This window comes from Watersipora subatra, chromosome 2 (genome assembly GCF_963576615.1).
Source record: "Watersipora subatra chromosome 2, tzWatSuba1.1, whole genome shotgun sequence".
NCBI classification, from domain to species: Eukaryota; Metazoa; Bryozoa; class Gymnolaemata; order Cheilostomatida; family Watersiporidae; genus Watersipora; species Watersipora subatra.
In genome coordinates, this window is record NC_088709.1 from 69,606,072 (window position 1) to 69,634,052 (window position 27,981).

Consider the following 27,981-nt stretch of genomic DNA (forward strand, 5'->3'; position numbering starts at 1 on the left):
AACACGCCAGAATACATTAGACTAGAGATCATCCAGCTTGGCGGCATTGGTGACACTTGAGGTATCTTTTGTTTCTGGGTAGTAGGAACTGAGTGTAAGAATTTGCTGAGAAAAAGAATTTGCAAAGTGTAGTATTTACTTTATTAACAAACATAAAAAACTTAGATTGGCTGACGGCAAACATCGAATAAATAATTGTTACAAAGTAAAAAACTAGCCATAGATTTTCTAAAAATATAAATCGACACAACAGCAAGACTAGCTAGAAGCAGCAGTGTTATCCACCAACTTGACAGTTCTGATACCCAAATGACCATCTATTTACCCGGCATTGGGAACCTTGAAGCAAATTCCTCCACACGAGTTTGTAAAGCTTCTATCTGAGAGGAGAAAGGTAGACTTTGGCATGTTGACTTGAAGTCCTTCAGCAGAAAGGATGGGGCTGTAGCCTGAGCAGCTAAGGCTATCGAGGCAGCTAATAACAGTGACACGTCAGATAGCGTATGACAGACAAAACATGCAACAGATAAGTGTGCCATGAATAGAGGACATGATGCCTAGACTGAGGAAACTGTTCAGTGCATGCAGTGTTTAACTAATGGGAAAAGTTAACGTTTAACTAGGGAAATGTTTGTCTATTCGATCTTATGCCCAAGTAAACTCGACTTCCTAGTTTAATTTTGTTTTTTTTTCGTACTTTCCGTGCTTTTAAGATCACAAAATTTTTGTCGTTCCGCACGGTATAGGGTTGCAGTATAATTTCGAACAACTTGGTTGGACTATTAGTAATTGAGATGAGATTTTGCCAACATACCTTCTAATTGACCGATAAATGAAGAATTACTGCTGACGGAACATTAGTTTCCAGTGACTAAAATCCTTAGTAACGAACAGTAAAAACTAGAAACAGACAAAGCTAGACTGCTTCTCAGCAATGAGAGCTTTACACTAAAACTATTAGCTTTCTATTCATAACAAATATGCATTCTATCAGGTACCATTCTGTTTCTTTAGTTGCCTTTAAAATATTACCTCTTTAAAAGAGTACAAAAAACTATTTACTGTATTGGATCTTTTTTTATTGAGTTCTACAAGTTTGCAACTTTGGAATGGTATTTAGTTGACAAGGAGTTGTGCTCTCCTAAATACTTTCACAGTAGATTGAAAGTTGTTAATAGTCTAGGATCAGGGGGCTTACTTGTGTGTACAAGGCTAGGCTTGAAGTGTTACTTAGTTATTCAATACATTCTGAAAGCTTGCCAATATAGTCAAACTTCTACTTATAATCATAACGACAAAAATTTTTCAACATTTGAAATTTGAGCAAATATTTCTCTTTGCACCAGAAGTAATTTTCAAAAAGATCCAGAAGCTTCTTGCAGCAGTAGCTTGGTACTGCAGTGGTTTAAATTCATTTTAACTGCTGCATACCTTTTTGTGGTTTTAAATCATGGATTCCAAGATGACTAGAATGAGTAGTACTTGAGGTGAAAAAGAGAAAGGAAACAATGATTATAAAATGAAAGTACAAAATCACTGAAACGCAAGGAAACATCATTGGGTCAATTCTTTAAAGAATCTGTGAAGTCATTGTGTGAAAATGAAGCCTAGAGGCATTAATAATAATAATTTCATGCTTCTGTCATGTGGTGACAATGCTTGGTAGTGTTCTCTAGTAGAGAAACACACCACCAGGACTAGGTTTTTTATAAGCTACCTTGGGTGGTCCTAACACTTATCAAGGGCTTCTTCTGGAACTGTCAGATTAACCTGAAGGGATACATTTTTGCAACACGTCCAGTCTGACAGAGCCAGGTACCCATTTCACTTGTCCAATGTGCGAAGGACAAAGATGGATCTTTAACGTGCCCATGTTGTCAGTGTGGTACACCGGGCCTCCAAGTTAAGGTCTAGATCCGAAAGACCCAGCAATTTAGGGTTGAAAGCTTGCTGAGAGCTTTTTGTCAGATTGGCATTAAGCAGGGCTCGAACCACCAACCCAATGGTTGATAGTCAAAGATGATACCACTAAGCCACCCTGACACCCTAGAGGCATTAATGAGAACAGTAAAGGGTAAAAAAACCAAGCATACTAAACAAAATATATAAACAAAGAAAGTTATTTAAAATTCATTTGTTTAATTTGGGCTGCTCCGCATCCCCATCACCACATCTACCCGTGCACTGTCCGTTTACTGTGTTGCCATCGCTACACCTCCCCTCATCTGTTTCTAACATAGAGGTACTGTGACAATGCAATCCTCTTTTTCACATGATTACTTAATAAATTTAGTATCTAGCAAATAATTCAGCGGTGCAGTTTTTTCTCAGTTTTATACATGGTACATGTATAAACCTTGAGTATTTTTAATTTTGGGCTGTATAACGAATTAAATGAAATACATGCGGTGCTAATCTTGTGATGAATTCACTTGGTATGCTGAGATTTTTCAGTAATATATCTACAGATTTTGATGTTAAAAGTAATTACTTACAATTGTAAACAAATGAACTAATTACTTTACTGCGTTTGGGATTCGTTTACCCAATTGCCCCGTTTAACCGATGTATAGGTCTATATGTATACAGGAAAAACCACATTAATAACGTACATTACGCTATATATTGCACACTAGACTACTGTATATGAAGGTTAGGCAATGCCTGTAACAGTAAATTACTTGCAAACATCTCTATTTACACAGTCACCTATCAGTCAGTTTTTATTCATCGGGCAGACATAGCCAAATCTACAATCGCCTTAGCCCTAGTCCGAACAATTGAAACTCCAAGGAAGTGAAGTCTGAAGAAGTGGGGGTCTACTGTATTGTGGTTTTTGTAACATATTAGTGTATCATATAAAATTATATTTTACCATCATGGAAGTCGAGTAGTACACAAACGACACGATCAAAAAGCATAATTCACTCTTGCGGTAATTTATATAAACAGCTCCAATAGACAAGTGTTTTTACATTTAATGATTCTCTAAATTTTTACTGAAAATCATAAACAAATTATTAATTGATTGGACATAACTGCGCTTTGATAGCAGTTGATCTGCCAAAATTTGTCTGTTTTATCAGATATCTGAACTAACGTGGGTCTGTTTTACGAGGACCAACTGTATCATAGCCAAGCGCTTCTAACACTAATAACATTGTTGACATTCAAACCATAAAGTTGGAGCCTACAAGCGCAGTTAAGTCTAGACTCAGCTGTACACAAGTTAGTAGGCAATGATAGAGATACAGACTAAATTTAAACTAACCCATGTTTATTTCTCATCTTTTTGACATTCAATTTTTAATTTTAATATTTTAACAATACTTTAGGCGTAGAGTGAAATCTTTGTACAAACTTCTAAGCTATACAATTAGATGATCATAAGGAGAGATTTGACTACATATTTCAGCTGGCTAAAAGGTTCACATTCGATGCTCCTGATCAGATTTCCTACTAATGAAAATTGTACTAGCTTTACAATAGCTATAGATTTTATGGAATTGTTTTACCATTCGGCGGACTTGACTTAGAAGTGTATGCTATAGATCTACAGATACTCAAGAACTAGCGTTATTGTACTAGAACTAACCCAAGAAATTTAAGTTAAATTTAATGCCACTCAAAAGTTCATGACAACTACAGGCTGCATTACTATAACTTGGGAGGCCCTTGGCAACTTTTCTCTTACATGACATAATCTGTGGAGTGATGAGGATGATGCAATGAAATGCGATTGAATCTGACCAATCAACTTGAGATTATTTGAAACTACATGTATATACTGATTGGATGGACAAGAAAAAGCCTTGCAACTAACCTTCGTGTATAAACTTAGCCACCGTTTTAAAATCTTCACAATTGAATCCTCGAGAAGTTAATGCTGGTGACCCAAACCTGACCCCTGAAGGACTAAGGGCTGACTTGTCTCCGGGACATGTATTTTTATTGCAGGTGATAGATATGAGCTCCAGAATATGCTGCATCTTAGAGCCAGTAAGCTTCTGGGGACTAAAGTTGACTAGAATAAGGTGTGTGTCCGTACCTCCTGTTGAGAGAAGCAATAGTCGCTGTATTTGCAAGGAGAGATAACTACTACTATCGCTTGATTCCCAATTTGAGTAACTACATGCGTGACAGAAGATGAAGCATGAACAGATCACTAAATATGGCAAAATGTGATAACTGCCAACAATAATAGGGTAATAAAGGTGAAAACTCCAAACTTGGTTATCAAAAGTAAGATTAGAAGCATGAAGAAAAAAACTCAACAATCATGAAAAATTGCACAATCCTAAGGGCATGAGCATTTCTTATGACCTGTCACATGATTGATAGGATCAAGGCAATTTTATATGCGAGCATACATGGCATGTTTTTGCTATCACCCACAACATGTAGTTCAAGGTCACTCACTCGATTTAGATTTCCTAGCCAATGATTAATAATGACGCAGTCAAAAGGTGAGCAGCGAGCCAATAGAATCTTATCTACAGGATAAAAAGGAGCGATTATGCACCTGATTACTTGATTACCCTGATCACCTGATTATCACCTGATTATCACTTGATTACTGAGTTATGCTCCGCGTACAACCCTGATGTTAGCCTAGATTCGTGCATACCAGGCTTAAGATAGAAATGTTCAATAAAAGTTACTCTACCAGTCACAACGGAGTAGCCGAGTTTGCTCAACTCCTCGCCAAGAGTCTTTGCATTTTCCAGAACATTCTGTATATAAGTCCTAAAGGCTGGAGACTGGGCTTGTCGTAGAGCCACGGCAACGCCTAGACATACAAAAATATGATAATTCTTAATAAATCTGAATGGCTTTATGGAAATATGATTGACCACACAACAAACACATGTAGTTATTAGAAATGACTTGATAAGCTTACAAAGGAGCACACAAAAAGTTAACTTCTAACAAACAACAATCAAATTTAGAGTGTGTACCTGCAATCTGGTGCATGTGGGGACCACCCTGTAGACCTGGAAAGACAGCTTCATTGATAGGGTTCTCTAGGTTATATAAAATTTCTTGCCCGGTCTTGGTTTTTCTTTTCAAACCTGCATAACAAATTCAATTCATTTTAACAGTTTGTATTTCAACTCAGGCTGTTCAATGTCATGATTTTAATTTATGTTAAGCCATTCACTCAGAAAAGCTCACAAAACCTGTAGGGAGTTGTTTTCTCACTTCAAAGAGTACACAACCTTTAAATATAGTAATCTAGTAATTTGTTACTTTGGACAAGCTAAATTTTTGCCTCATTTTGTTAAAGCTTTTACAAGGATTATTGCCAATAGATAGCAATGGCTGAAATGACAAAACAACATTCCAGCATATCATTCTTGCTCGACTATAAAAGCCTAAATGCAGGAAACATGAACCTTTCCTAAAGAAGATCATGCCAGCCCTGGGCCCACGCAGGGTTTTATGGGTAGTTGTAGTTACAACGTCAGCGTGGAGAAAAGGGTTGTCAGTAGACTGAGCAGCAACCAATCCGCTGATGTGTGACATGTCAGCTAAAAGGTAAGCCCCGACATCATCAACGATCTCTCGGAACTTTGCATAGTCCAACCTGCGAGGATAACACGACATTCCTGTAAAAGAGACAGTGTGGTCAAACTTTCGTTCCACATGATTGTATGGTAGTAGATCTGCTAACAGTGCAGCAGACATTTGCAAAAGGGCAATGTGGGATAGGATTATATTTACATGGATTAAAGGTTTTGTCTCCTCTTGACCAAGTTTTTCAAATTCTAACTAGGTCAGAGTCAGATAACCTGAATATCACTAGAGTGCCATGAATCTAGGAGTATTATAATTTTAAAAAATGTGTCCCACTAGTGATAATAACTCTTTAAATCATCAGAGTTACCTGCGATGGTAGTCCTGGAGCAATATATTTACCTGCGACGATAAGCTGTGGTTTGAAGAGTTGGGCTGTGTATGCGAGTTGTTCATAATCTATGAGCCCTGTGGACGGGTTGATTTTATACGGAAAGGATTCAAAGAATAGGGAGGTTGCTGAAATCTTTTTCTTCGCAGTCATGTAGCCGTGAGTCAGATGTCCTCCATCTGGTAAATCGAGGCCCATGATACGCCCTGCCTCAGTGCAAAAAATCAGTCTATTATGATACATGAACACACACTCCATTAGTATGAGCTGAAACATACCAGGTATAACAGTTGTCTGATAGAGCAAAGCTCGAGTTCAGAAATTACACCGAGAATGCGGCATTAAATTTTGACTTAGCCATATTTGATTTTCTGCAAAAAAGCTGATAACGAGAGCAAGAACCACTGGATGCTCTGCCCTCACTACGAAAACAATGTTCTGCCGTATTAATCTTTAGCAGAATAATTTAAACTCTGTAGAATTTCATATGATTTATTAATGAATTTAATCAGTTGCACTGAATTAGTTCACTACAGTCAAACCTCGACTTGCGAGCACCACTATACTGGAGTTCTCAAAAAGAGAACATAAGATTATAGTAAATATTTGCCTCGACATATGAAGTCATTTCCACCGTACGATGTCTCATGTTTCTTGAAGCGGTTTATAATGGATAAGTAAAAACCTAGCAAAAACAATAGAAAATACAAATAAAGTTATATGAAACTTTAGTAACAAAAAGTTACATTGTGCATTTCTATAACTTATTTTGATGAGAAGCCTATGCATAGCCTACGCTTCTCTACAAAAAGTTTCTAAGAAGTTAAAACAAACACTTTTTACTGATCACTACTTTATCAATTTATTTTTGCATATAATTTAGTTCATTACATTTTTGCATCAGATAATGCATTCATTTTAAAACTATATGTAATTAGCATAAGTATTTATCATTGCTTTCTAGGCAGTTGAACAAATTAAACGAAATACAATGTGTTTTTATGAGAATATACATAGAAAGCGTAAGTATATGTTGAAAAGGATAGAGTTGACATATCGAGGTACGACTGTATGCTACTAAAATATTGATAGATATCTTAAGATAACCTTTGTAACTGAGTTAGCTAATCACAGTGAAACACAAAAACACGGTGCAATTGGTAAAACTTTTACAAACCTGGTTGACAGGATGACATCCGACCCTAACTCAAAGATAAAATTATTTTGCTGCCCTTTACTATTGACTGTTTAGAGATTATTAGTGACAATGAGATTAGTCTGACCACCATGCAGTTAAGATGTGGAGAAACATGGTATCTGGAAGCAAGTGTTTGATCACTTGCAATCACTCAAGGGGCTGCTATAATTCAATCGGATTGTATTGGGTTGTATAATTCAACTATAATTTTCAACGAATGCTGGAAACGTTCATGACAAAAGTAATTCTGATCCTCTAGCATTTTCAAGGTCAAAAATGACGCAGTTAGATGACAACGAGACAATGTTACAGCTTCCTGAATTCTTAAATGAGCAAAAGGAGCAGGCAACTCCCTGTTAACCCAAGAGAGCTGACTGCTACGATCAATCATTAGCTGGTTTATCTTTTCTGATATCGGAGAAGGAGAATTATTACGATCATCGATTAGATACAAGATAATGTAGCGTTTCATTTCTATTGTTCCATTGTGGTTCCACTGAGAAATTCTTATGTAGAAGAGATGACGTATCTGTGTTTAGCAATAATTTACACATATCCATAGATGTATCATCTTTAAAAGCACCCTATTTTTAAAGCAGTAAATCATTAAAATAACAACACAACAATAAAAAGCACTACCAAGTTGGATGTCTGCACAAACTGGTTGATAGGAAGGCCTTTGTTGAAAATCCGTTGTTGCATCTAATGATATTTGCTGAAAAAACTTTGTTTTTAATATTCACATCTCTATCTATGTTAAATATAGCGTACCATGTGGCTCAACTATAGCTGTGTAGACAGCAAAGTTTGCTGGGGATCCAGAATAAGGTTGGACATTGACTCCCCACTCACTAGGATCAAGTTTGAAAGTTTCCAAGGCTCGCTTCTGACACAACAGCTCCAGCTGGTCCATAAATTCCTGGCCTCCATAGTAACTGAATGAACAGAACTAGCTAAGTCTCGTACTTAAATGAAGGCTATTAATATGAGCAGAAATAATGTTTATATTAAACTCTTCGAAAAGAAAAATCTCTGATACTGAAGCATGAGAATGAGATCAATTTTATCACAATTTTAATTCTATTTAATTTTAACTCCAAAAAACAAAAGTTTGAAAATAGTTTAACAAAATTGAGCCAATCTAGAACGAATAGGACCTTTTAGAGTAAACTGAGAATCTTTTCCGGAAAACTGACGACCAAATTCTTAAGCAAAACTTGTAAGCTTCTTTTTAATTTTAGGAGCTTCTTAAGTTAATAATTAATAACATGATTACATTAGGTCAATAATTAATAACATCATTACATTAAGTCAATAATTAATAACAACATTACATTAAGTCAATAATAAATAACATGATTATATTAAGTCAATAATAAATAACAAGATTACATTAAGTTAATAACTAATAACATCATTACATTAAGTCAATAATTAATAATAATATTACATTAAGTTAATAACTAATAACATGATTACATTAAGTTAATAATTAATAACATGATTACATTAAGTCAATAATTAATAACATCATTACATTAAGTCAATAATTAATAACAGCATTACATTAAGTCAATAACTAATAACATGATTACATTAAGTCAATAATAAATAACATGATTACATTAAGTCAATAATTAATAACATCATTGCATTAAGTCAATAATAAATAACATCATTACATTAAGTTAATAATTAATAACATGATTACATTAAGTTAATAAAATAACATGATTACATTAAGTCAATAATAAATAACATGATTGCATTAAGTCAATAATTAATAACGTCATTGCATTAATAACTATTTACTTTTTTATGGAAGGCTTTGAAAAATTAGTATTAGCTAAATGTTTGAACACATACACTGTAAGTATGACAGTCCAAACACAAACACTGTAAGTATGACAGTCCAAACACATACACTGTAAGTATGACAGTCCAAACACAAACACTGCAAGTATGACAGTCCAAATACAAACACTGTAAGTATGACAGTCCAAACACATACACTGTAAGTATGACAGTCCAAACACATACACTGTAAGTATGACAGTCCAAACACATACACTGTAAGTATGACAGTCCAAACACATACACTGTAAGTATGACAGTCCAAACACATACACTGTAAGTATGACAGTCCAAACACATACACTGTAAGTATGACAGTCCAAAAACAAATACTGTAAATATGACAGTCCAAACACAAACACTGTAAGTATGACAGTCCAAACACATACACTGTAAGTATGACAGTCCAAACACAAACACTGTAAGTATGACAGTCCAAACACACACATGGAAAAATATGAAGTAACAAGACGATGGGTAAACAATTCCACATTTTCTACCCTCCACATCTGCCAGGAGCAAATGAATAAAAATGAAGCATTAATTAAATTAATCACTGGCAGAATTTCCTAACCTTTCGATGTTGGAGACAGCAAGTCATAGCGATACAAATTGAATTCTAGTTATAATAATACATATGAAATAACAACTTAGTAATAATGAAATAAATAACTACTTTATAACGAAAAATAAGCATTATCATGAATCAACAGAGCAAAAGGTCATGTGATTAGTTATACATTCTATATTCTAACACATAATACGTCTGTGTGACCAGTACTATAGTTACTGGTAGTAGGACAAACCAGTAGTGAGTACAACTACATGTATCTCACTTAATTATCCTTTTAAAATTGCAACTAATCATGTCATTTTATGTGAGAACCACTTCTCAGCCTGTTAACTGAATGCACACATTTTTATTGCATTAACACTGGCAGACAACATTACAGATTGAGCTTCAAGTAATAGTCTTGTATAATTTTGATCAAACACCAGGGTTAATCTACATTTTCAAACCGTGAAAATGTACAAAAAAATTTGTGCCTTTCCAAATCATCGACAAGTGACAGCTGCAATGTTATGTAATTATATTAAAATCACTGTCTTGCAAAATAGATTATTTAAAAAATGTCTGTTCAAAATCTTTATTCACGAAAACAGAGTATGCATTAACAAGTTCGAAGAAATGATTTCGAGAATAGTTAATTCTTACGTACAACTTTTAAATTTTTTATTTGTATGAAAAATTTTTTTTACGAGCGCGCTCTACAAAGTGTACGCGCAAGCAAATTGGTGTAGTTCAATAAGTAATGCTCGACGGTTAATATGGAACATAGAAATACGATACAGAGACTTTTTTTATATTTGCAGAACCTGCTTTGACCTTGTGTTAGAAGTATCTGCGATATTGGGTAACTAAAGCATGTGATGTGGTGACTAGATGGGGAATATGTCTCATTTTCATGCATTGGCTAATCGTCAACATTGACATCAAATATCATACGTCTATGATTGGTCAACAAAAGACCTCTTTTCACAGCTTGGAGCTGACTTCGCGAATGTTTTGTCTCCAAAACTGGTTGCTTGTTCCACTAATATTGTTGTAATGATATTAGTACAAGTGCGAGTTATCCTCTCATGTTTATGTTTTCATTAAGAGTAGACAACTCTTGCATTTAACGAGCACATTATATTCATGTCTGGGGATGACCATGCGTTTTCGGTTAAATACAAAATTAAAGAAAAACGATCTTATATCGCTTTCGTTATAATCCAAGCCATCCTCTCCATCTGTGTAATACAACATGGTGGCAGCGATCTAAACTTGTTCCTGGGTGTCATGCAAGGTGTTTCGCCTCCACACGGCTTAGATCTGAGGGCTGATGATCTCTCTGGAGAGTGGAGAAAATGGTCCAGATCATTTGAAGATTATTTGCTGGCCATAGATTTGGTGGCAACAAGCAAGGCTGCAGAAAAAAGGAAGCTTGCCTTGTTCAGACATGTGGGAGGTGAAGATGTAAGGGAAGTATATTCACAGCTGGAATTCACAACTGACCCTGATGAAAATGGTCTGATTCATGAGATAGAAGAAGGAACGGAGGGGAGGAAGTTGAATGACGTGTTAAAGAAATTTCAAGATTATTGCAACCCAAGGTCCGGAACTATAGTGAATAGATTTCAATTCCACGGCTGCACTCAGTCAGGTGAGTCATGTGATGTATATCTTATGAGGCTGAAGAGGCTAGCTGAAGGGTGTCAGTTTGAAACACAGAGGGATTTACTCATCAGAGATAAACTACTCTTTGGAATGGATGATGTGAAGCTTCGTGATAAGCTAATGAGAGAGCCTGATGAGAAGCTCACTTTAGAGTACGTTGTCAAGGCAATTCGAGTGCAAGAAATGGCAGTCAAGTTAAAAAATGTGACTGCCACCTCACAGCAAGAAAAGCAGGAAATCAAGGATGGAGATATTGAGGTAGTAAGGAGTGAAAGGAAAAGCTGGAAAACCAAACCAGCAATAAAAACAGTTGGTGGAGGCTTTTGTGGCAGATGTGGAAGGAATCATAGCAAGCAAGTAAGGTGCCCCGCTATGGGTCCAAAATGCAGAAACTGTGATAAATTTAACCACTTTGCCAGACAGTGCAGAGGAAGAGCAGAAATAAATGTTCTAAAAGAAGATGAAACTGAGGTTCAGGAGGAGGTTTATTTAGGGGAAATAAACCTAGTGGAATCCATCAACACAGGAGCATGGCATTCTACAGTCAAAGTAGACACAAGCTTGAAGAAGGGGCAAACAGCCAGCTTTAAATTGGACACTGGGGCTGCACTAAGTGTTTGGGGACCAAATCACTTCAAAGGGAGATTGGAGCCTTCAACTAAAAGATTATACGGGGCAGGTAAAACACAGTTAAATTGCTTAGGGGTTATAAGGTGCCGCATCCAAGCTGGTAAATTTGCCACAAAAGAAGATATATATGTAGTTGAGAATCAACAGACACCATTGCTGAGCAGAAAAGCCTGTGAAACACTACAGTTAATATCAGTGGATGTTGACAGATGTGAAGTGAGTGATGTGAATGTGGACCAGCAGCTGTTCAAGGGTCTAGGAAAAGTGAAGAGTGAACATTCCATCACACTAAAGGAGGATGCCATACCTTTTGCCATACACGTCCCTAGACCAATAGCATTCCCGCTAAAGAAACAAGCAGAGCAAGCATTAGATGAGATGGTGAAGGATGGAGTCATCACGCCAATTACTGAAGCAACACCCTGGGTTGCACCAATGGTCGTTGTACCAAAAGATGGCCAAGACAAAGTTAGAATTTGTACAGACTTCACCCAACTCAACAAATATGTGATGAGGGAAATTCATCCAATGGCCACTGTGGAGAGCAGTCTTGCTAGTCTGGGAAATGGTGTAAAATTTTCAAAAATTGATGCTAACAGTGGATTTTTTCAGATACCACTCAGTCAAGAGTAAAAAAAGTTGACTACTTTTTTGACTCATAAGGGAAGATACATGTATGAAAGACTTCCCCAAGGCCTTTGTAGTGCCCCGGAAATATTTTCAGCAGAAATGAATAGAATGCTGAATGGGATTGAAGGAGTGACGATGTGACGTTCATATGGACGATGTGGGTGTATTTGGAGAAACGGAAGAGAAACATGACAAAAGTTTGGAGCTGGTCCTGGCCGCAATCAAGACGGCGGGTATGACACTGAACAAGTCAAAATGTAAGTTTGGTCAAAAAAGTGTGGAGTTTTTTGGGTATATCATCTCCAAGGAGGGTATAAGCGCTGGACCGCGAATACAAGGAATACAAGACTTTCCCACACCCACTTCCGTGACAGCTGTAAGAAGAATCCTTGGTCTTGCAAATCAATATGCACGCTTTTCAGAGAAGCTGGCTGAGAAGAGTGCCCCTCTGAGGGCTTTGCTGAAGACAGGTATTGAATGGCACTGGGGTTATGCGCAGGAGAGTGCATTTCAAGAAGACAAAGAGCTGTTCAGCAAACCAAGCATCCTTGCTCCATACAGTACAGAAAAGCCCACATTTGTGACCACAGACGCCAGCAATCAAGGACTAAGAGCTACTCTGAGTCAACTTCAAGGTGACGGCACTCGTAAGCTAGTGGCGGCTGCTAGTAGATCCCTTAGTGAAACTGAGCAACGTTATGCAGCAATAGAAAAGGAGGCGCTAGGAGTGTGCTGGGCAATGGAGAAATTTCCTCATTATGTTTTAGGAATGAAAGATGTAACGATTGAAACAGATCACAAAGCCCTCATTCCCTTGTTCGGTAATCAGTTTCTAGATAAGCTGCCTCCCAGAATTCAAGGCTTTAAATTGCGACTACAGAGATTCTACTATGACACCAAATATGTGAGTGGAACTGACAACAAGGCAGCGGATGCACTATCACGATATAACACTAAGGAACCAGAACAGAGTGATATAGTACGAGTAGAAGTGATTGAGAGCTACGTACGAGAGAGTGTGCATTGGAATGGAAGCTGCGACAGATTGGAGAAATTCAAAATGGAACAAAGGGAAGATGAAACTTTGAGACAGGTTATTCATTATGTTGAACAGGGTTGGCCAGTTTACCTTTCATCCATGGACACAATCCTGAGGCCGTACTTTGAAAGGCGAGGACTACTTACTATGAACAAGGGACTGCTGATGCTAGGCATGAGATTGGTGGTTCCCCTATCTCAGAGAAGTCAGGTTCTTGAAGATATACACAAGGGACATTTAGGCATTACTAAATGCCAAGCAAGGGCTAGAAACAGTTTGTGGTGGCCGTCTATGGCAAAGGCAATAGAGGCACAGATAGCTAATTGTGAAGTGTGTAAGAGAGAATTGAATATAACATACGAACCCCTGAGACCTTCCGCTACCCCTGATCGCCCTTGGCAAATGTTAGGCACTGACTTGTTTCAACTAGAGAGAAACAACTACCTGATAGTGACAGATTATTATTCAAGATACCCTGAGATAGCTTTACTAGGTAGAGATACTACATCAAAGAATGTCATATCCCACATGAAAAGTATGTTTTCCCGGCACGGTATTCCAGATTGTTTAGTGTCTGACAACGGACCGCAGTATTCATCTGAGGACTTTCAGATATTTGCAAAAGCGTATGGATTCACCTATGCCACAAGTAGCCCGAAGTATGCTCGCGGCAATGGTGCAGCTGAGAGAGTGGTTGCAACAGTAAAATCCTTGCTCAGCAAGGAGAAAGATCCATACATAGCTCTCCTTGCTTACAGAGCATCACCACAGTTAGGAGTATACTCTCCCGCTGAATTGCTTATGGGACGGATGCTGAAGACAACTTTGGCAGTACATCCTGATAGTCTAATGCCAAAGCTACCCGATCATGAGAAGTTTAAAGCCAAGAATGAGCTTTACAAAGAGAGAATGAAGATGAACCACGATATCAATCCTAAGGTAAAAGATCTTCCAGCAGTGTGTGGTGGAGATCGTGTTATGGTGAGAGATAGTAGCCAGGAGGGCACAGTAGTCAGAGCTAACCAAGATGGTGATCGAAAGGTTATCATAGAGGGAGATAATGGTCAGCACTTGGTAAGGAACAGGTCAGCAGTAATCTCAGTTAATGACTCTAATGTAACTGCGGAAAGACGCAGAGCTAATGTCAGATCAGCTATGACGGCAACCCCGAGGATGAGTATGCGGCTCAGGCAACAGCCAGATAAATATGAGGCATAAGCTTAAGGGTATGGTAACTACCATACTGCGACATGCTGCTACATCATATTGTTGAGCAACAAACTATGAACTCTAGACAATCATTATTGCATATTATTACGTACCTATCTTGACTAATATTCTTGTTGTTTACTTGCGTTGCATTTACCCATACAAATTTACGATAGCTTATGTGGTTGTCACAGGTTTTATGTGCCGATTTATCTTAGTAGATCATTATATAGATATGCCAGCTTTTGAGCTTGTGAAGGGATGTTGTAATGATATTAGTACAAGTGCGAGTTATCCTCTCATGTTTATGTTTTCATTAAGAGTAGACAACTCTTGCATTTTACGAGCACATTATATTCATGTCTGGGGATGACCATGCGTTTTCGGTTAAATACAAAATTAAAGAAAAACGATCTTATATCGCTCTCGTTTTAATCCAAGCCATCCTCTCCATCTGTGTAATACAACAAATATCAAAATAGTTGCTAAAAAAACGAAATTTCATGATCCACGACCAAACACGAGCGAAGCGATTGTTTGAGAGCTTTATGATAAATGCATATGTGCACACTACTCACGAAAATTATTCATCAACACCGTCGCAAACCCTTGTACCGAAATCTCATCAACAAATTTAACCATTTTTCAATGGATTCGTTTAAGTATAATAACGATACAAAACACATATAAACCTATTTAAATATGTTACCAAGTCTTTGAAATTTGTAGACAATATCCTAAACCTTACCCATCTGATCGGATAATACCAAACTAAACAGATTAATTTGGCATAAAATCGATATTAAAACCTGACGGGCCTTTTTAAATCAAAATTAAGAATCAAAACAACGAAACGCCGATAAAGCCGTGTGACCGAGAGTAGGACATTAATTTGTGTGTATTTCACGAGAAAAACGTGCAAATTTCACCAGTCTATGGCATTGTCCAATTGCCGAAGGTTTCTAATATCTTTCCATTTTTAATATCTTGCAAAAATATTTAATTATAAGAATAATTACTCAATTTTATAAAACTATTATAAGATTTAATTATAAGAATAATCATTCGAATTTATTTATCCAAAGGTTTCTGTAATAAACGAAGACCGTTTGAGGCATAGACCGATTTACAGGTACGAAATTGTGGTACACAGTTTATCAGCCTATGTTTTTATTGTCCAATTACCGAAGGTTTCATTAAATTATTTCTTTATTAAATTATTCTTTACACCTTATGTACAAGCTAGGGCCGGACTACAATGCCCCTTTATGACGAGAACATTTTTTTATTTTGCTCCAGTTTGCATAAAACTTCCAGGCGCGTGAATTCTGATGCTCGCTTTCTGTTACAGGTCGCTGTCAAAACCATTCTACATTCAACACAACCAACTTTCAAACTGTGTATATTACACAGCAGCTTGCTATTTTACTTCTAATATTGCATTTTAGAGATATAATAAACATATCTTATTATTGCTGTTGTTAGTTAAATTACGTACAGTAGGTTAGGCCTACAGCTTTAATTAATATTTATCTTATTGTTGTAAAACATAGGTTTGAGATAGTAGTAGATTAGGTGTGATTTTAGACAACCTTTTGTTTTGCATAATTGACTTTTTGAATTTAATTTCAAAACAACTTGACAACTACCATGAACATACAACTCCCCAGAACACCACGTTGTCGACGCAGTGGCCGTCCACGTGCCTCTCAATTATTACAGCTCAATAGGAGGATAAATAGAAGGTCCTCACAGCACCCATCAACATCAAATGCTAATGTTCAACAACACGCTACTCAAATTAATAACAACAACTCATCTGATTCAGAGAATTCTTTAGTAGATGTACGCGATGTAAATGACATGGACTTGGCAGCCCTTTTGTTTCTAGATGATGATGATGCTCCCTCAAATTTATTTTATATCATTTCAAACAACTCTCATTTACACTATACTCTGTCAATTCCTGCTGACAACTACTTTTTCAACAACCAGCAGTACCCGTTCTTTTTTCCTTTATCACTTTGGTCGTGGGCTGTATGACAGTGGAATTTTTAGTTATATTGGTGTAAATTGAAGTAATTGAAAAATGCCGTGAGTTAACATTTAATTACAAATACAAATTCCTCAGGTTTTATAACAAATTATGATTATAGGCAGTAGGAAAAGCTTGAGAAATGAAAAGTTGAACTAACCGCTTGTTTGGATAGCCTTCACAGTATCTGTTAGTGAGACATGAACCAAGGCAGTCCAGTACAGCTTGACTAGTAAAGTTTTCGGAAGCAACCAACTCTAAGCTTCTAGCTTGTCGAGCCTTCTCAGAGTCAATAAGTTTGGCGACCTCAGGATCGACTTGGACGACCCCAGCAGTTAAATCGTCTATATGGCTGTCAGCATCCATTTTCAATAGACTGTGGAAAAAAACTTCGCCTAAAAGATTGTAAATCCTTAAAAAATCACCTAAGACAATTACTACACATTTGTTGTTGAGGTTGGCAGTAACAAACGTGCAAAGACTGGCCGATCAAAGTTTGAACCATTATTAACAACGTTTGACACTATTTCAGTTAATAAATTTAAGTAGGTTAGCAATAGCCTCCACGACTTCAGTCATGCTGCAACAAAACAGCTAGTAGAACGTAGCTGTAAACTTTATTTGACATCGATATCATTTTGCAAAAATATGTTTTCATTATGTGCCATTAAAATCAAATTATTAAAACGAACCAAAGGAAATAGGACAAGTTTGACTTTGGCAGAAAACGCTACTGGTAATTATGGCAAGCTAGTATAACCCGCTTACAAAGACGACTTGGAGTCCCATATGATCTGATCCCAAAATAGTGGTGAGTAGATGAACATCCTGGCAGCGTAAATATTGCTGTCGGAGGGCGGAGCAACCCACGATAGGGTCAGCAGCCATATGTCAAACTGGTTCCTTGGACTCAGGCGGATGAGCTACTTCAACAGCCAATGGCTAACAATCAATGTTGAACAGCCGGTGACTAAACATGGCACCCACAACTCGTGCTAACCTTGATATGTAGGGTATATGAGACCCTACAGGATGAACTAAAACACCTGAGTCAAAGTAAAAGAGCCTATTAATGAGCTAATGGCGACTCATTGCAACGCTCTCGAGCTGTTTAGGTTCTCTTTACCACCAGGCCAAGATGACGTCGGTCAAGATCACCAGTAACAGACGTGCACCTGTCACTTACGTTAATGTCACAAACAGCTTTTACTTAAAATCTGCAAAAAGTCATTTGGTGATTGGGGTACGGCAACGAGAACATGGACGTGAAGCCGTGCTGTTCTTAGTCAAAAACAATGTAAATCATGTTAGTTACACTGTTCTAAGAAAGGGACAGGACAACAGTTCAGTAGTTGGTCTCATGTTTGAACATACCTGTTCATTATCCACTATGGTCACCTCGATGAGAGGAAGGGGCTAAAGATAGTTTGTCTCGCCAAAAATGAGTTCATGAATCAAATGGAACATCTCCTAATTGGTATTAATGAACGACTCATAACACTCCAATTAGAGCTGGACAGGCAATGTTGAACAACTCCTATCTCAGCCTATGCTCCTACACTACAGGCAACTATTGAAGAAAATAATCTTTTATTGAGACCTATATAGGAGAATTTTGAAACCCCAAATAATCGGAGAATAATTAGGCTCGGCACCTTCAACGGTCACTTTGGTAAAAACAACGAGACCTAAAAAAATGTAACAGGCAACAATGAGATAGGTAAGCTCAATGAAACTAGCCTCCTAGAATATCATATTGTCTTAGCCAATACGTGTTTCACACGGAGAAATAGTTTGAAAACAAACTATGGTGCCATCCTCAACCTGGGCAGTAACATCTCACTGATTATGTCATTGTGAGAAGTGTTGGCAAATGAGACATTCAAATCAGCAGAGCGGTCAAACTGTTAGACAATTGCTAGATTGACCATCAGATGATCTGCTCTACCTTCAGGTCTATGCTGAAGGAGAATTGCAGCCAATTACAATGACAACCATAATAGAAGTATGACATCTTTGCAAACTTAGGAACAAAATATGAAACTTAGCAAACCAGAAACTTTGAAAGTTCTTCTATAAGTTGACAAGATTAATTTTGACATCTGGTGTCCATTTGACACCATTGTGTATGACAAGTGTCAATTTTGACACTTCGACAACCTGAAAGACACTGACGAGAGAGAGAGTGTGTGTGAGTGCTAAAGAACTTTAAGTAAAGCAAAGAGACTCAATGAGAACTATTTTTATGAGCATTCTTAGAAGACAAGCTAACCATTGACAAACATTAAGCTTTCCAAGAATAGAACACCAATAAGAAATGTGAAAAGAAGAAAAGACATACCATCAAATAGAAGCGGGATGAAAGATGATTGGTGCAAATATAAAGCTGATGAAATTTATGGTTTGGCTGACTGGAACGTGACCAGAATTTTACGCTGCCAACTAAAATTTGCATAAATCCAACCTAAGATAACTAAGACAATTTTTAACATAGGCCGTTGCACAATTACAAAGGTACGATCTGGGAACACTTGAAAGAACACTTGTCTGAGCTGCTCAAATAACACTCTACAATAAATGAGGAGACACTTGGGCCCATTCTGATGTTGTCAGTAAAAACTGAGACTGACACAAAAGAAGCATGAGCTGAAGTTGACAGTGTATTTAGAGTAGTTAAAGCCATGAAAAATGGAAAGGCTGCAAGATGTGATGGAATCCCCGAAAAAGTACTCAAAGGGGAAAACCATCTTGATTAAACGACTATGGAAATTCTATCAGACAATTGAGACACTGTTACAATAATTATACAGTGGAACTTCGGTTCTTGAATATAATCCGTTCCAAAAGTCTATTCGAAAACCGAGTTGTCCGAGACCCGAAACAATTTTTTTCCATCAAAATTAATGCATGTAAATTTTAATCCATTCTAAGTCGAGAAAAGAACTTTGGTAGAGTATTTTTTAACATTTTACAACATAAACTGTACTGTATACTGCATACTATAAATAAAAATGGGTAAATATAGACTTTGTTTAATTCTAATAAAAGTTATATAATAATATAATTTTAATCCTTTCTATGATGAAAAGAGAGAACAAAAAGTAAACACTTCGAAGGTTTTGCTCTTACAAATCGTATCTTCACTCAGAATGTCCCTGGATAACTTTTTCTTGTTTATAAAATAAGCAAAAGTTTTTCCACTTCTCCCAGTAGCTGTGGCCTTTGTTAGCTAAAAATACTAGATCCATTAGCAACATCACTTGCTTCAAGCTGCTCTTTGTTTTTTGCGATGGTACTTATGGTCTATTTTTCCATGCCAAACTCCTTAACCAACGCAGATACACTCACATCGAATTCGTATTTAACTATCAATTCCTTTTTAAATTCAATATTTTGCAAACAATTTTTCGTCTTTTCTCAGCATCTTTTTTCGTTCTTGAAGCCATGGTAACGAATGTTTCCACGCTGTTTCTGGAGCTGTTCCGAACATTTAAATCTAATGCGCATGCTCCGGTTTCGCCGTGAACCGAATTTATGTTCAAGATGCGAGACGAACAAATTTCAAATTCTTTGGTCGAAAACCGAGTTGGTCGAGAACTGAAGAGTTCGTGAACCGAGGTTTCACTGTATTTCAAAAAGAACAAACCACAATGCGATAACTACTGTTAAATATTACTTATCGCAGAAGTTAACGAAATACTACTGAGGTTACTCGCACAAAGGCTGTCTATATTAGCTGAAGAGATGTTACCAGAGACCCAATGTGGCTTCAGACTTGGTAGGGTTACAATTGACCTGATGTTTGCTGCAAGGCAGCTACAGGACTGTAAAGAGCGATACCAAGATCTATATATTGCTTTCATCGATCAAAGAAAGGTCTTTGACACTGTCAACAGATAAACCTTATGAAAGAGACTAAGCAGAAAAAGATGCACAAAAGGTTTGTGTCCATAGACAGGCTGCTACATGAGAGAATGGGTTACGATTGATGAAGAAGTGATACATTCCAAGTAAACACAGGAGTCAAGCAGGGCTGTGTCTTAACACTAACTCAATTCTCCACATTTCTTCTGGCAGTGCTACATTTGGGTCAATCTTGCACATTATCTTGCATTAATATCTGATATAAAGTTGATGATGATATCTTCACCACCATCAAGAGTGTTCTAAACTGAAGAGAGTTAAGAGCCTTGATATGCCCATAAAAATTCAGCAATGGCATTGTAATGCTTTGTGTAAATTAAGTTGGAGTTATTCTCCAATTGTTCTGTAAATTGTACTTTGCTAGAGTTGTGTGCCCAGTGTATGGTAGGTGGCGTTTTGTTTTAAGGGAAGAACGCTTTTGTGTTGTCTTAAAAATTACGAAGCTAGCTGATTGGAACAAAGACAAAGATTGGAATAAAATACAGTGACTTCATAAATGTAATTCCAACACACAAGACTGTTAACTTCACATAGGATACAACAGGTACGCAGTGAAAAATATCTACAAACTACCATGAATAATTTTAGGTTTGCCTAATTGCTCTCAAACTGCATCTGAATACTGATAAGACAAGTCATCTACTAGCCAAATCCAGCAGGACATAAGATGAAATCACTCAACCGAAATTGAGACAAGTGGGTAGTATCTGGAAGGTCTTGACCAATTCACACGTATACATAGATACATAGGTACATAGATACATAGATGCATGCATGGTAGTATCTTTTCATGAAATGCTAATAGTGACAAAAAGACTGAAAGACGAGTTCAATCACCAAAGTACTGTTTACGGACAACTAAGAGAGCGAGTGTTTCACAACTGATATGAAACTGTTTGTGTAAAAATATCTACAAATATCCTCAAGGGCGTCTTGAGGAATATTACGAACATCAACTAGTCAGCCCAACAGCAGTATTGACATGCAATCAGATATCCCAAACAAAGAATGTATCACAGCCAAGAACAAACTCAGATGGACTAGACATGTAAAGAGGAAGAATGACAACGGTTGTCTAAGATAATTACTGTATGCTGAGCATGAAAATGGTAAATGGAAGAAAGGTGGGAAAAATAAACAGTTCAAAGAAAACCTAAAACATGGTTCGAAGCATTGCTGCATGAACCTGAATATCTGAAAAGTCAAATCGAAAACGGAATAATATGAAGTAAAGTGAATCAAGGAGCGGAGATATTTTTTTCAATTTGAGAGCATGGAGCATTATGAGAAACTCTGAACAGCGAGAAAAAACAGATTAGCTCAATCTTTGGAAAGATTGGCTCCTTCATCTGTATCTGCAGCCATAAAAGATGCAAGTCAAAATAGGATCACTGAGCCACTAAGGAACACGTCATTAACATTATACGCTAATCAGAGCAATTGCGAGCAGGGAGAGAGAGAGGGGTGAGAGATGGAGTTGATAAAGAAAAAGAGGAGATGGAGAAAAGGCAGGAGGTAGTTTCCTTTGCTCTGTTGAGTAGAACAAACTTCTACAACCAGCAGAGTCAAGTTGAAAAATTGAGCAAAAAAATTAACTCATGATTTATGAGTTTTAATCGTAATTAAAAAAACTAAAGACATGAACAATTTATTCGATTGATCTTTTTCATGTTTTTGCAACTAGTAAAAGTTTTTTAGCTCCAACCAATATATAGGTAAAGGCCTTACAAATGTTCAGTGAATTCAGAGTACATATCTTTTGCAAGCAGTTTTAAATTTTTTTTAATACTGGATGGCTGATTGCACTATACCTATACAAGGTGAGTAGTATAAAATTGAAGAGCTGTTCATCTAGCATGCATCATATTAGAAAAAATAATGTCACACATTTTTGGATTATGTCTCCATAAATATATAGGTATATATAACAGGTATATCAGCAACAAACAAATAATCTAACATGATAGCAGCGCAAATCGTTACTCACACGTCAATTATGGATGGTATTTCACGCCTGAATTTAAGATCTAAGGGCATTGCTCGTGAATGGAGAAAATGTTCCACAGCTTTGGAGAATTTTCTTCTATTGATGAGATTGCAGGGACTCTAGCTGCTGAAAAAATGAATTTAACTCTATTTCGCCTGGTCAGAGAGGAAGATAGATGTGCGTGAAGTGTACACTCAAAGAGCATTCACTAAGTGAATTCTCTATTCACTATTGCGGAGGGTACAGATAGAAGGAAATTGGTTGTCTTAAAGAGATTCTGCGATTACTGTAACCCAAGATCTGGTCCCGTAGTCTCTAGGCACAAATTTTATAACGGTTTTCAGAATGATAAAACCATGGATGTTTATTTCATGAGGTTGAGACATTTGGCAGAACGTTGTGACTTCGGTGATCAATGTGATTTTTTTGTGAGAAACAAGCTGATGTTTGAAATGAATGATGGCAAGACTATAGATAAATTGATGAGAGAGGCTCAAGAAAAGCTTTCTTCAATTTGAGCAGCTGAAGCAGCTAGTGGCTAAGTCAAATGAAAAACTTTTTGCTGACATGAATGCAATCAGTCTTGGAGGTAGACTAAACACAAGTCGCCCATAAAATATGGACTGAAAAAAGGGCCAGGTACATTGTGGAAAGTGTGAAAAAATCTTTTTTCCAAATGGATGCCTGGTATTTGGTTTGGAGTGTTACAAGTGCAAATAAAAAACACCATTGGGCTAATGTTTGTAGAGATGAACCAGCTATAAATGAGTTGTATGATAAAAATAACTGTACAGAAGAGGTCTATTTTGGAGAAATAGCACAGATAGATAACATTGACACAGGTTCGTGGTATTCCATTCTCAATGTTAGCACACGATAGAAGTCTAAGCAGTCTGTTGAGTTCAGTTCAAGCTTGAGACTGGTGCAGCGTTGAGTGCCTGTAAAACTAGGCATGTGATTAGTCAGATACAACCGACTAGCAAAAGGTTACTTGGACCGAGGTGCACACCAATGAAGTGTCTGGGAGTTATCAGTTTTTGTGTTGGCACAGGTAATCGTGTTCTTTCGAAACACATTCATGTAGTCGATAATCTGACTCCCACTCCTGAGTAGCAAGGCTGTGAGAATCTTCAGCTGATAATAGGAACAAAAACAATTGTGTGGTTGAATAGGTGACCATGAGCAAACAGCTGTTTCGAGGTCTAGGAAAAGTCGCTAAAAAGTTTTCTATCACTTTGAAGGAAGATTAAAAGCCTTTTTTTATCAACATGCCCTGTTGTGTACCTTTTCCATTACAGGATAAACCTAAACTGGCCATTGGGGTTATAGTAAAGCAGGGTGTGATAACAGTTGTAAAGGAATCAACCTTGTGGATAGTACCAACAGTACTACATGACCAAACCTGGTCAGGACAAGGCTAGAATCTGCATGGACTATACTGAACTAAACAAGTTTGTCAAGAGAGAAATTCACCTCATGGCAACTATCAAACATAATCGGGCTACTGTTAGTAAAGCAAAGATCTTGTCCAAGATTGATAGCATTAGTGGCTTCTGGCAGATTCCATTGAGTGCAGAGTCAGCAGACTTACACCATTTCAAGGACAACTTATCAAGGATTGTATCGATATTTTCGACTACATCAAGGTTTACGCAGTGCGCCAGAAATCTTACAAGCAGAGATGAGCAAGATACTGAAGGATATATCAGGCGTAGTCATTTATGTGGATGATACTGTTGTATTTGGTCAGACTGAGGAAGATCATGACTTGAGGCTAAGAGAGGATCTAGGTATAATTGAGAAAGCGACAACATGGTAGCTCAGTGCCAAGTCTGTAAAACCGATGCTAACAAAGTTTTGGTGCTATTGCAGCCTATCGCAATTCCTGATCGACCGTGGCAAATAGCAGAAACTGATTTATTTTAGTTCAAAGGCGAAGTATACTTACTGGTTACTGGTACTTGACTATTATTTCAAGTATCCAAAAGTAGCATTCTTTGATGATGGTACTTTCTTTAAAAAAATCCTCACCGATCGAAAGAGTTTTTTTTCTAAGCGTGGAATATCGGATGTGGTCGTCTCGAACAATGGTTCCCAATACGCTAGCACAGAATTTTTCAGTTTTGCCACAGATCGAACATTCACTTATGTCACAAGCAGCTCCCACTATGCCCAGACTAACAGAGCTGCTGGCCGTGCAGTTCAGACTATAACAAGGATGCTTGAGAAAAACTCTGGCAATGTTGTCATAGCGAGCAAGGGCTATCATTGGTGGTTATTTTCCAACAGAACTACTGATAAATAGTTCTCAGAACCACTGTAATCATCCATCCAGACAACGTAAGACCTCAACTTCCAAAGCATGAGATGTTCAAGGCTAAAAATAATGAGTAGGAGAACTCTTAAACTTGTCCCAATAATACTTACAAAGCCATTCCTCTTTGTCCGATGAACAAGGATGCTCCGGTAGTCATGAGAGCCACCCATGACAAAGGAGTTGTTATCCACCATCAAAAGATCTCACTAAATCTGTTGTGACCTAAATCAATAGTGGTAGTCACCTACACCGAAACCGATCTGATATTATCTTCTTGGCCACTAATACTGGGACCCCATCATCCACTGCCACGAGAGTCTCGCGATCCGCTAGAATCGTCAAATCCTTGCCATACCTCTCGGCCTACCAACTCGATTGAGCCGAGCACAACCGATACGCAGGCAAGCTGAAGTCAGGGAAGCAAATAGCAGTAATGTGGCAGTAGAGGTAAATGCTATCAGACGGTGTACCAAATATCAAAATGACAAAAGACACACTGCTATAACTAGTTATCGAACGGATGAGAGTTCTCGCTGCGGATTCAAGCCCCCACACCCTCGCTCAAAGTGCCTGGCAAACAACAAGACATTCAATGGTGCCAGTGTGGGACATTTCATGAGGAAGTGTCACACCAAGAGGGTTGTCAGCGAGTTAGACAATGTGTCAAATGAGGTTTGCAATTTACTTCCCAGAGTTATAGAGAAAGCGGAAGGAACCGCAGCACCATGGTAATTGGTAGGTAATTGTCGGTAATAATCATAGGTAATTGTAACATTATATGACAGGAAAAACAAATCCTTGGATATTAAATACAAACCAGACAGTAGTGCGGCTGTAACAGTATGTGTGCCAAATGAACTACCATGCGACATAACTCAGTCAGAATGTAAGAGACACCTCATAGGCATATGTGATGCAGTGATACCATGCCTAGGAGTAACAAAAACTGCATTATCACACAATATTCACAGTACTATGGAAGATGTTTATGCCATAGGAAAACAGAAAGTCAATTTGTTGAGCATGAGAGCTCTAGGCTTGTTGATTTGTTCTGTTAGCGAAATAAATTTGAATATGTATAAGTCTGTATTTGAAAGTTTGGGCCAGGTTAGAGACACCATACAATATCAAGATAGGTATTAATATCCCTAGGCCTGTACCTATATCATTGTTGAACAAAACGAAGGCTGAGCTTGAGAGACTGGTGAAACTGGGGGTGTTTGAGAGGGTTATAAAGCCAGCGAACTGGTGCTCGCTAATGGTGGTGATCTCCAAGAGTAATGGAAGTGTGAAAATATGCTCCGATGTCACACAGCTAAACATTCAGTTGAAACAAGAAGTCTTCCCAATGGAAAATGTAAAGAACAGTATATCAAAAGTTTCAGGAAAAGTATTCTCCAAACTTGATGTCAACAGTGGCTTTTGGCAGATTTCCTATCCCTCAGTCTCAAGAACTGACCACATTCCTTACTCCATTCAATTAATTTCTGTCTAAGAACCTCCCGTTCAGATTATGTTCCGCACGAGTGATATTCTGCCGAGAGATGTTAAGGATACTAGGAGTAGACAGTGTGATTGTCCACATGGATGTTGTGATAGCCTTTGATAAGGACCCACAGAAATATGATGCTAATCTGGATCAGGCACTTCAGAAAATTAAAGAATCTGGTTTGACCTTGAACAGGAGCAAGTGCGAGTTCAGCGAACCAAGAGTAACTTTTCTAGATCAATCATTATATGCCAATGGAATACATGCCAGTGAAGAGCAAATCAGAAATATCACATACTTCCGCACACTCTCTGAGGTAGGAGACAGAGTTTTTTGGAATTAGTGAATCAGCCAGCTCGATTCAGGTTTAATGACTTTACGTTAGCTTTTTTTCGCAGTTCCCACGATGGCTGACTTTACGTCAGCCATTGTGGGAACTGCAAAAAAAAGGTGTGCTCAGGGCATAGGACTATTGACAACAAGAAGGCTTCGATCAACTGAAACAGGAGTTTTTGAAACCACCAGTCATGGTGGATATGCAAACTACTATATCCACAGATACTTTGAACAAGTGCCTAGGTGTCATCGTGACCCAAATACAGGACAAACACACAAGAAAGCTAGTAGCGGTCACTAGCAGATCTCTAACATCAGCTGAAAAAGGTTATGCGGTCATTAAAAAAGAGGTTATGGGGGTGGTTTGGGCCTGTGACAAGTTCTCCAACTATCTTCTGGGATTTGGAGGTTCAAACAGACCACAAGTGCCACTTCTGGAAGACAAACCTTGTACAATATGCCTTTCAGGATACTACACTTAAAACTTAGATTAATGAAATACAAGTTCCACATTTGTCTTGTACTATGAAAACAAAATGACTCCGATGATACACTCTCAAGATACCCTTTAGAAGCACCAACTGTTCACAGGATTGATGCAGCAAATGAATAGAGGAATTTAAATGGGCCATACCCTTTCCTGCCACAGATGTTAGCTCAGAGCGTCTTGCAAAAGCACCGAAGAATGATGAAGTCTTACAGATAGTACGCTGATATGCAGTAATGGAATGGCCTTCATATTTTCTTGCACTGATGTTATCAAACCATATTTTGAGGAGACAGCGCTTATAACAGTGCATCCATCCTATGACCTACTGGTATATCAAAACCAAATTACGGTACCATTGTTGGAGAGACAAGAAATACTGAACAGGATTTATGAGGGAAGTCACTATAAAATCTGGAATCTGGAAATCGCCAAATCTATGGAAAAGATCAGTCTGGTGACTTGAACGGTCAAAAACGGTAAAGGAGATGGTCATGACGTGCGATGCATGTCCGATCAAATCACTAGTAGTCAAACAACTTTGAGACATATTGAAAAATCTGTCAAACCCTGACAAGTAGTGGCCTCAGATCTACATACTTCATGTTCCATAGTAGTTCAGTTGTACATTTTGTTTTATTGCTCACATCCTATTCAGTATTCTCTACTGTTGTGATGTAAAGAGCCATGATGACGGGCTTCACTCTACCATCTTGA

At 37.7% G+C, this 27,981-nt stretch overlaps 1 protein-coding gene across 1 annotated transcript; it reads right to left on the reverse strand.

Moving 5' to 3' along the window:
- Positions 1 to 124: 124 nt before the first annotated feature.
- On the reverse strand, positions 125 to 27,981 carry LOC137388713 (serine hydroxymethyltransferase, cytosolic-like). The gene is made up of 9 exons (XM_068075165.1): positions 27,865 to 27,981; positions 16,885 to 17,100; positions 7,878 to 8,041; positions 5,920 to 6,114; positions 5,397 to 5,609; positions 4,959 to 5,072; positions 4,667 to 4,789; positions 3,824 to 4,051; positions 125 to 475 (listed from the first exon to the last, which is right to left on the reverse strand). The coding sequence occupies exons 1-9, from the start codon at positions 27,867 to 27,869 to the stop codon at positions 318 to 320; spliced, it is 1,416 nt and encodes a 471-aa protein (XP_067931266.1). The 5' UTR covers positions 27,870 to 27,981; the 3' UTR covers positions 125 to 317.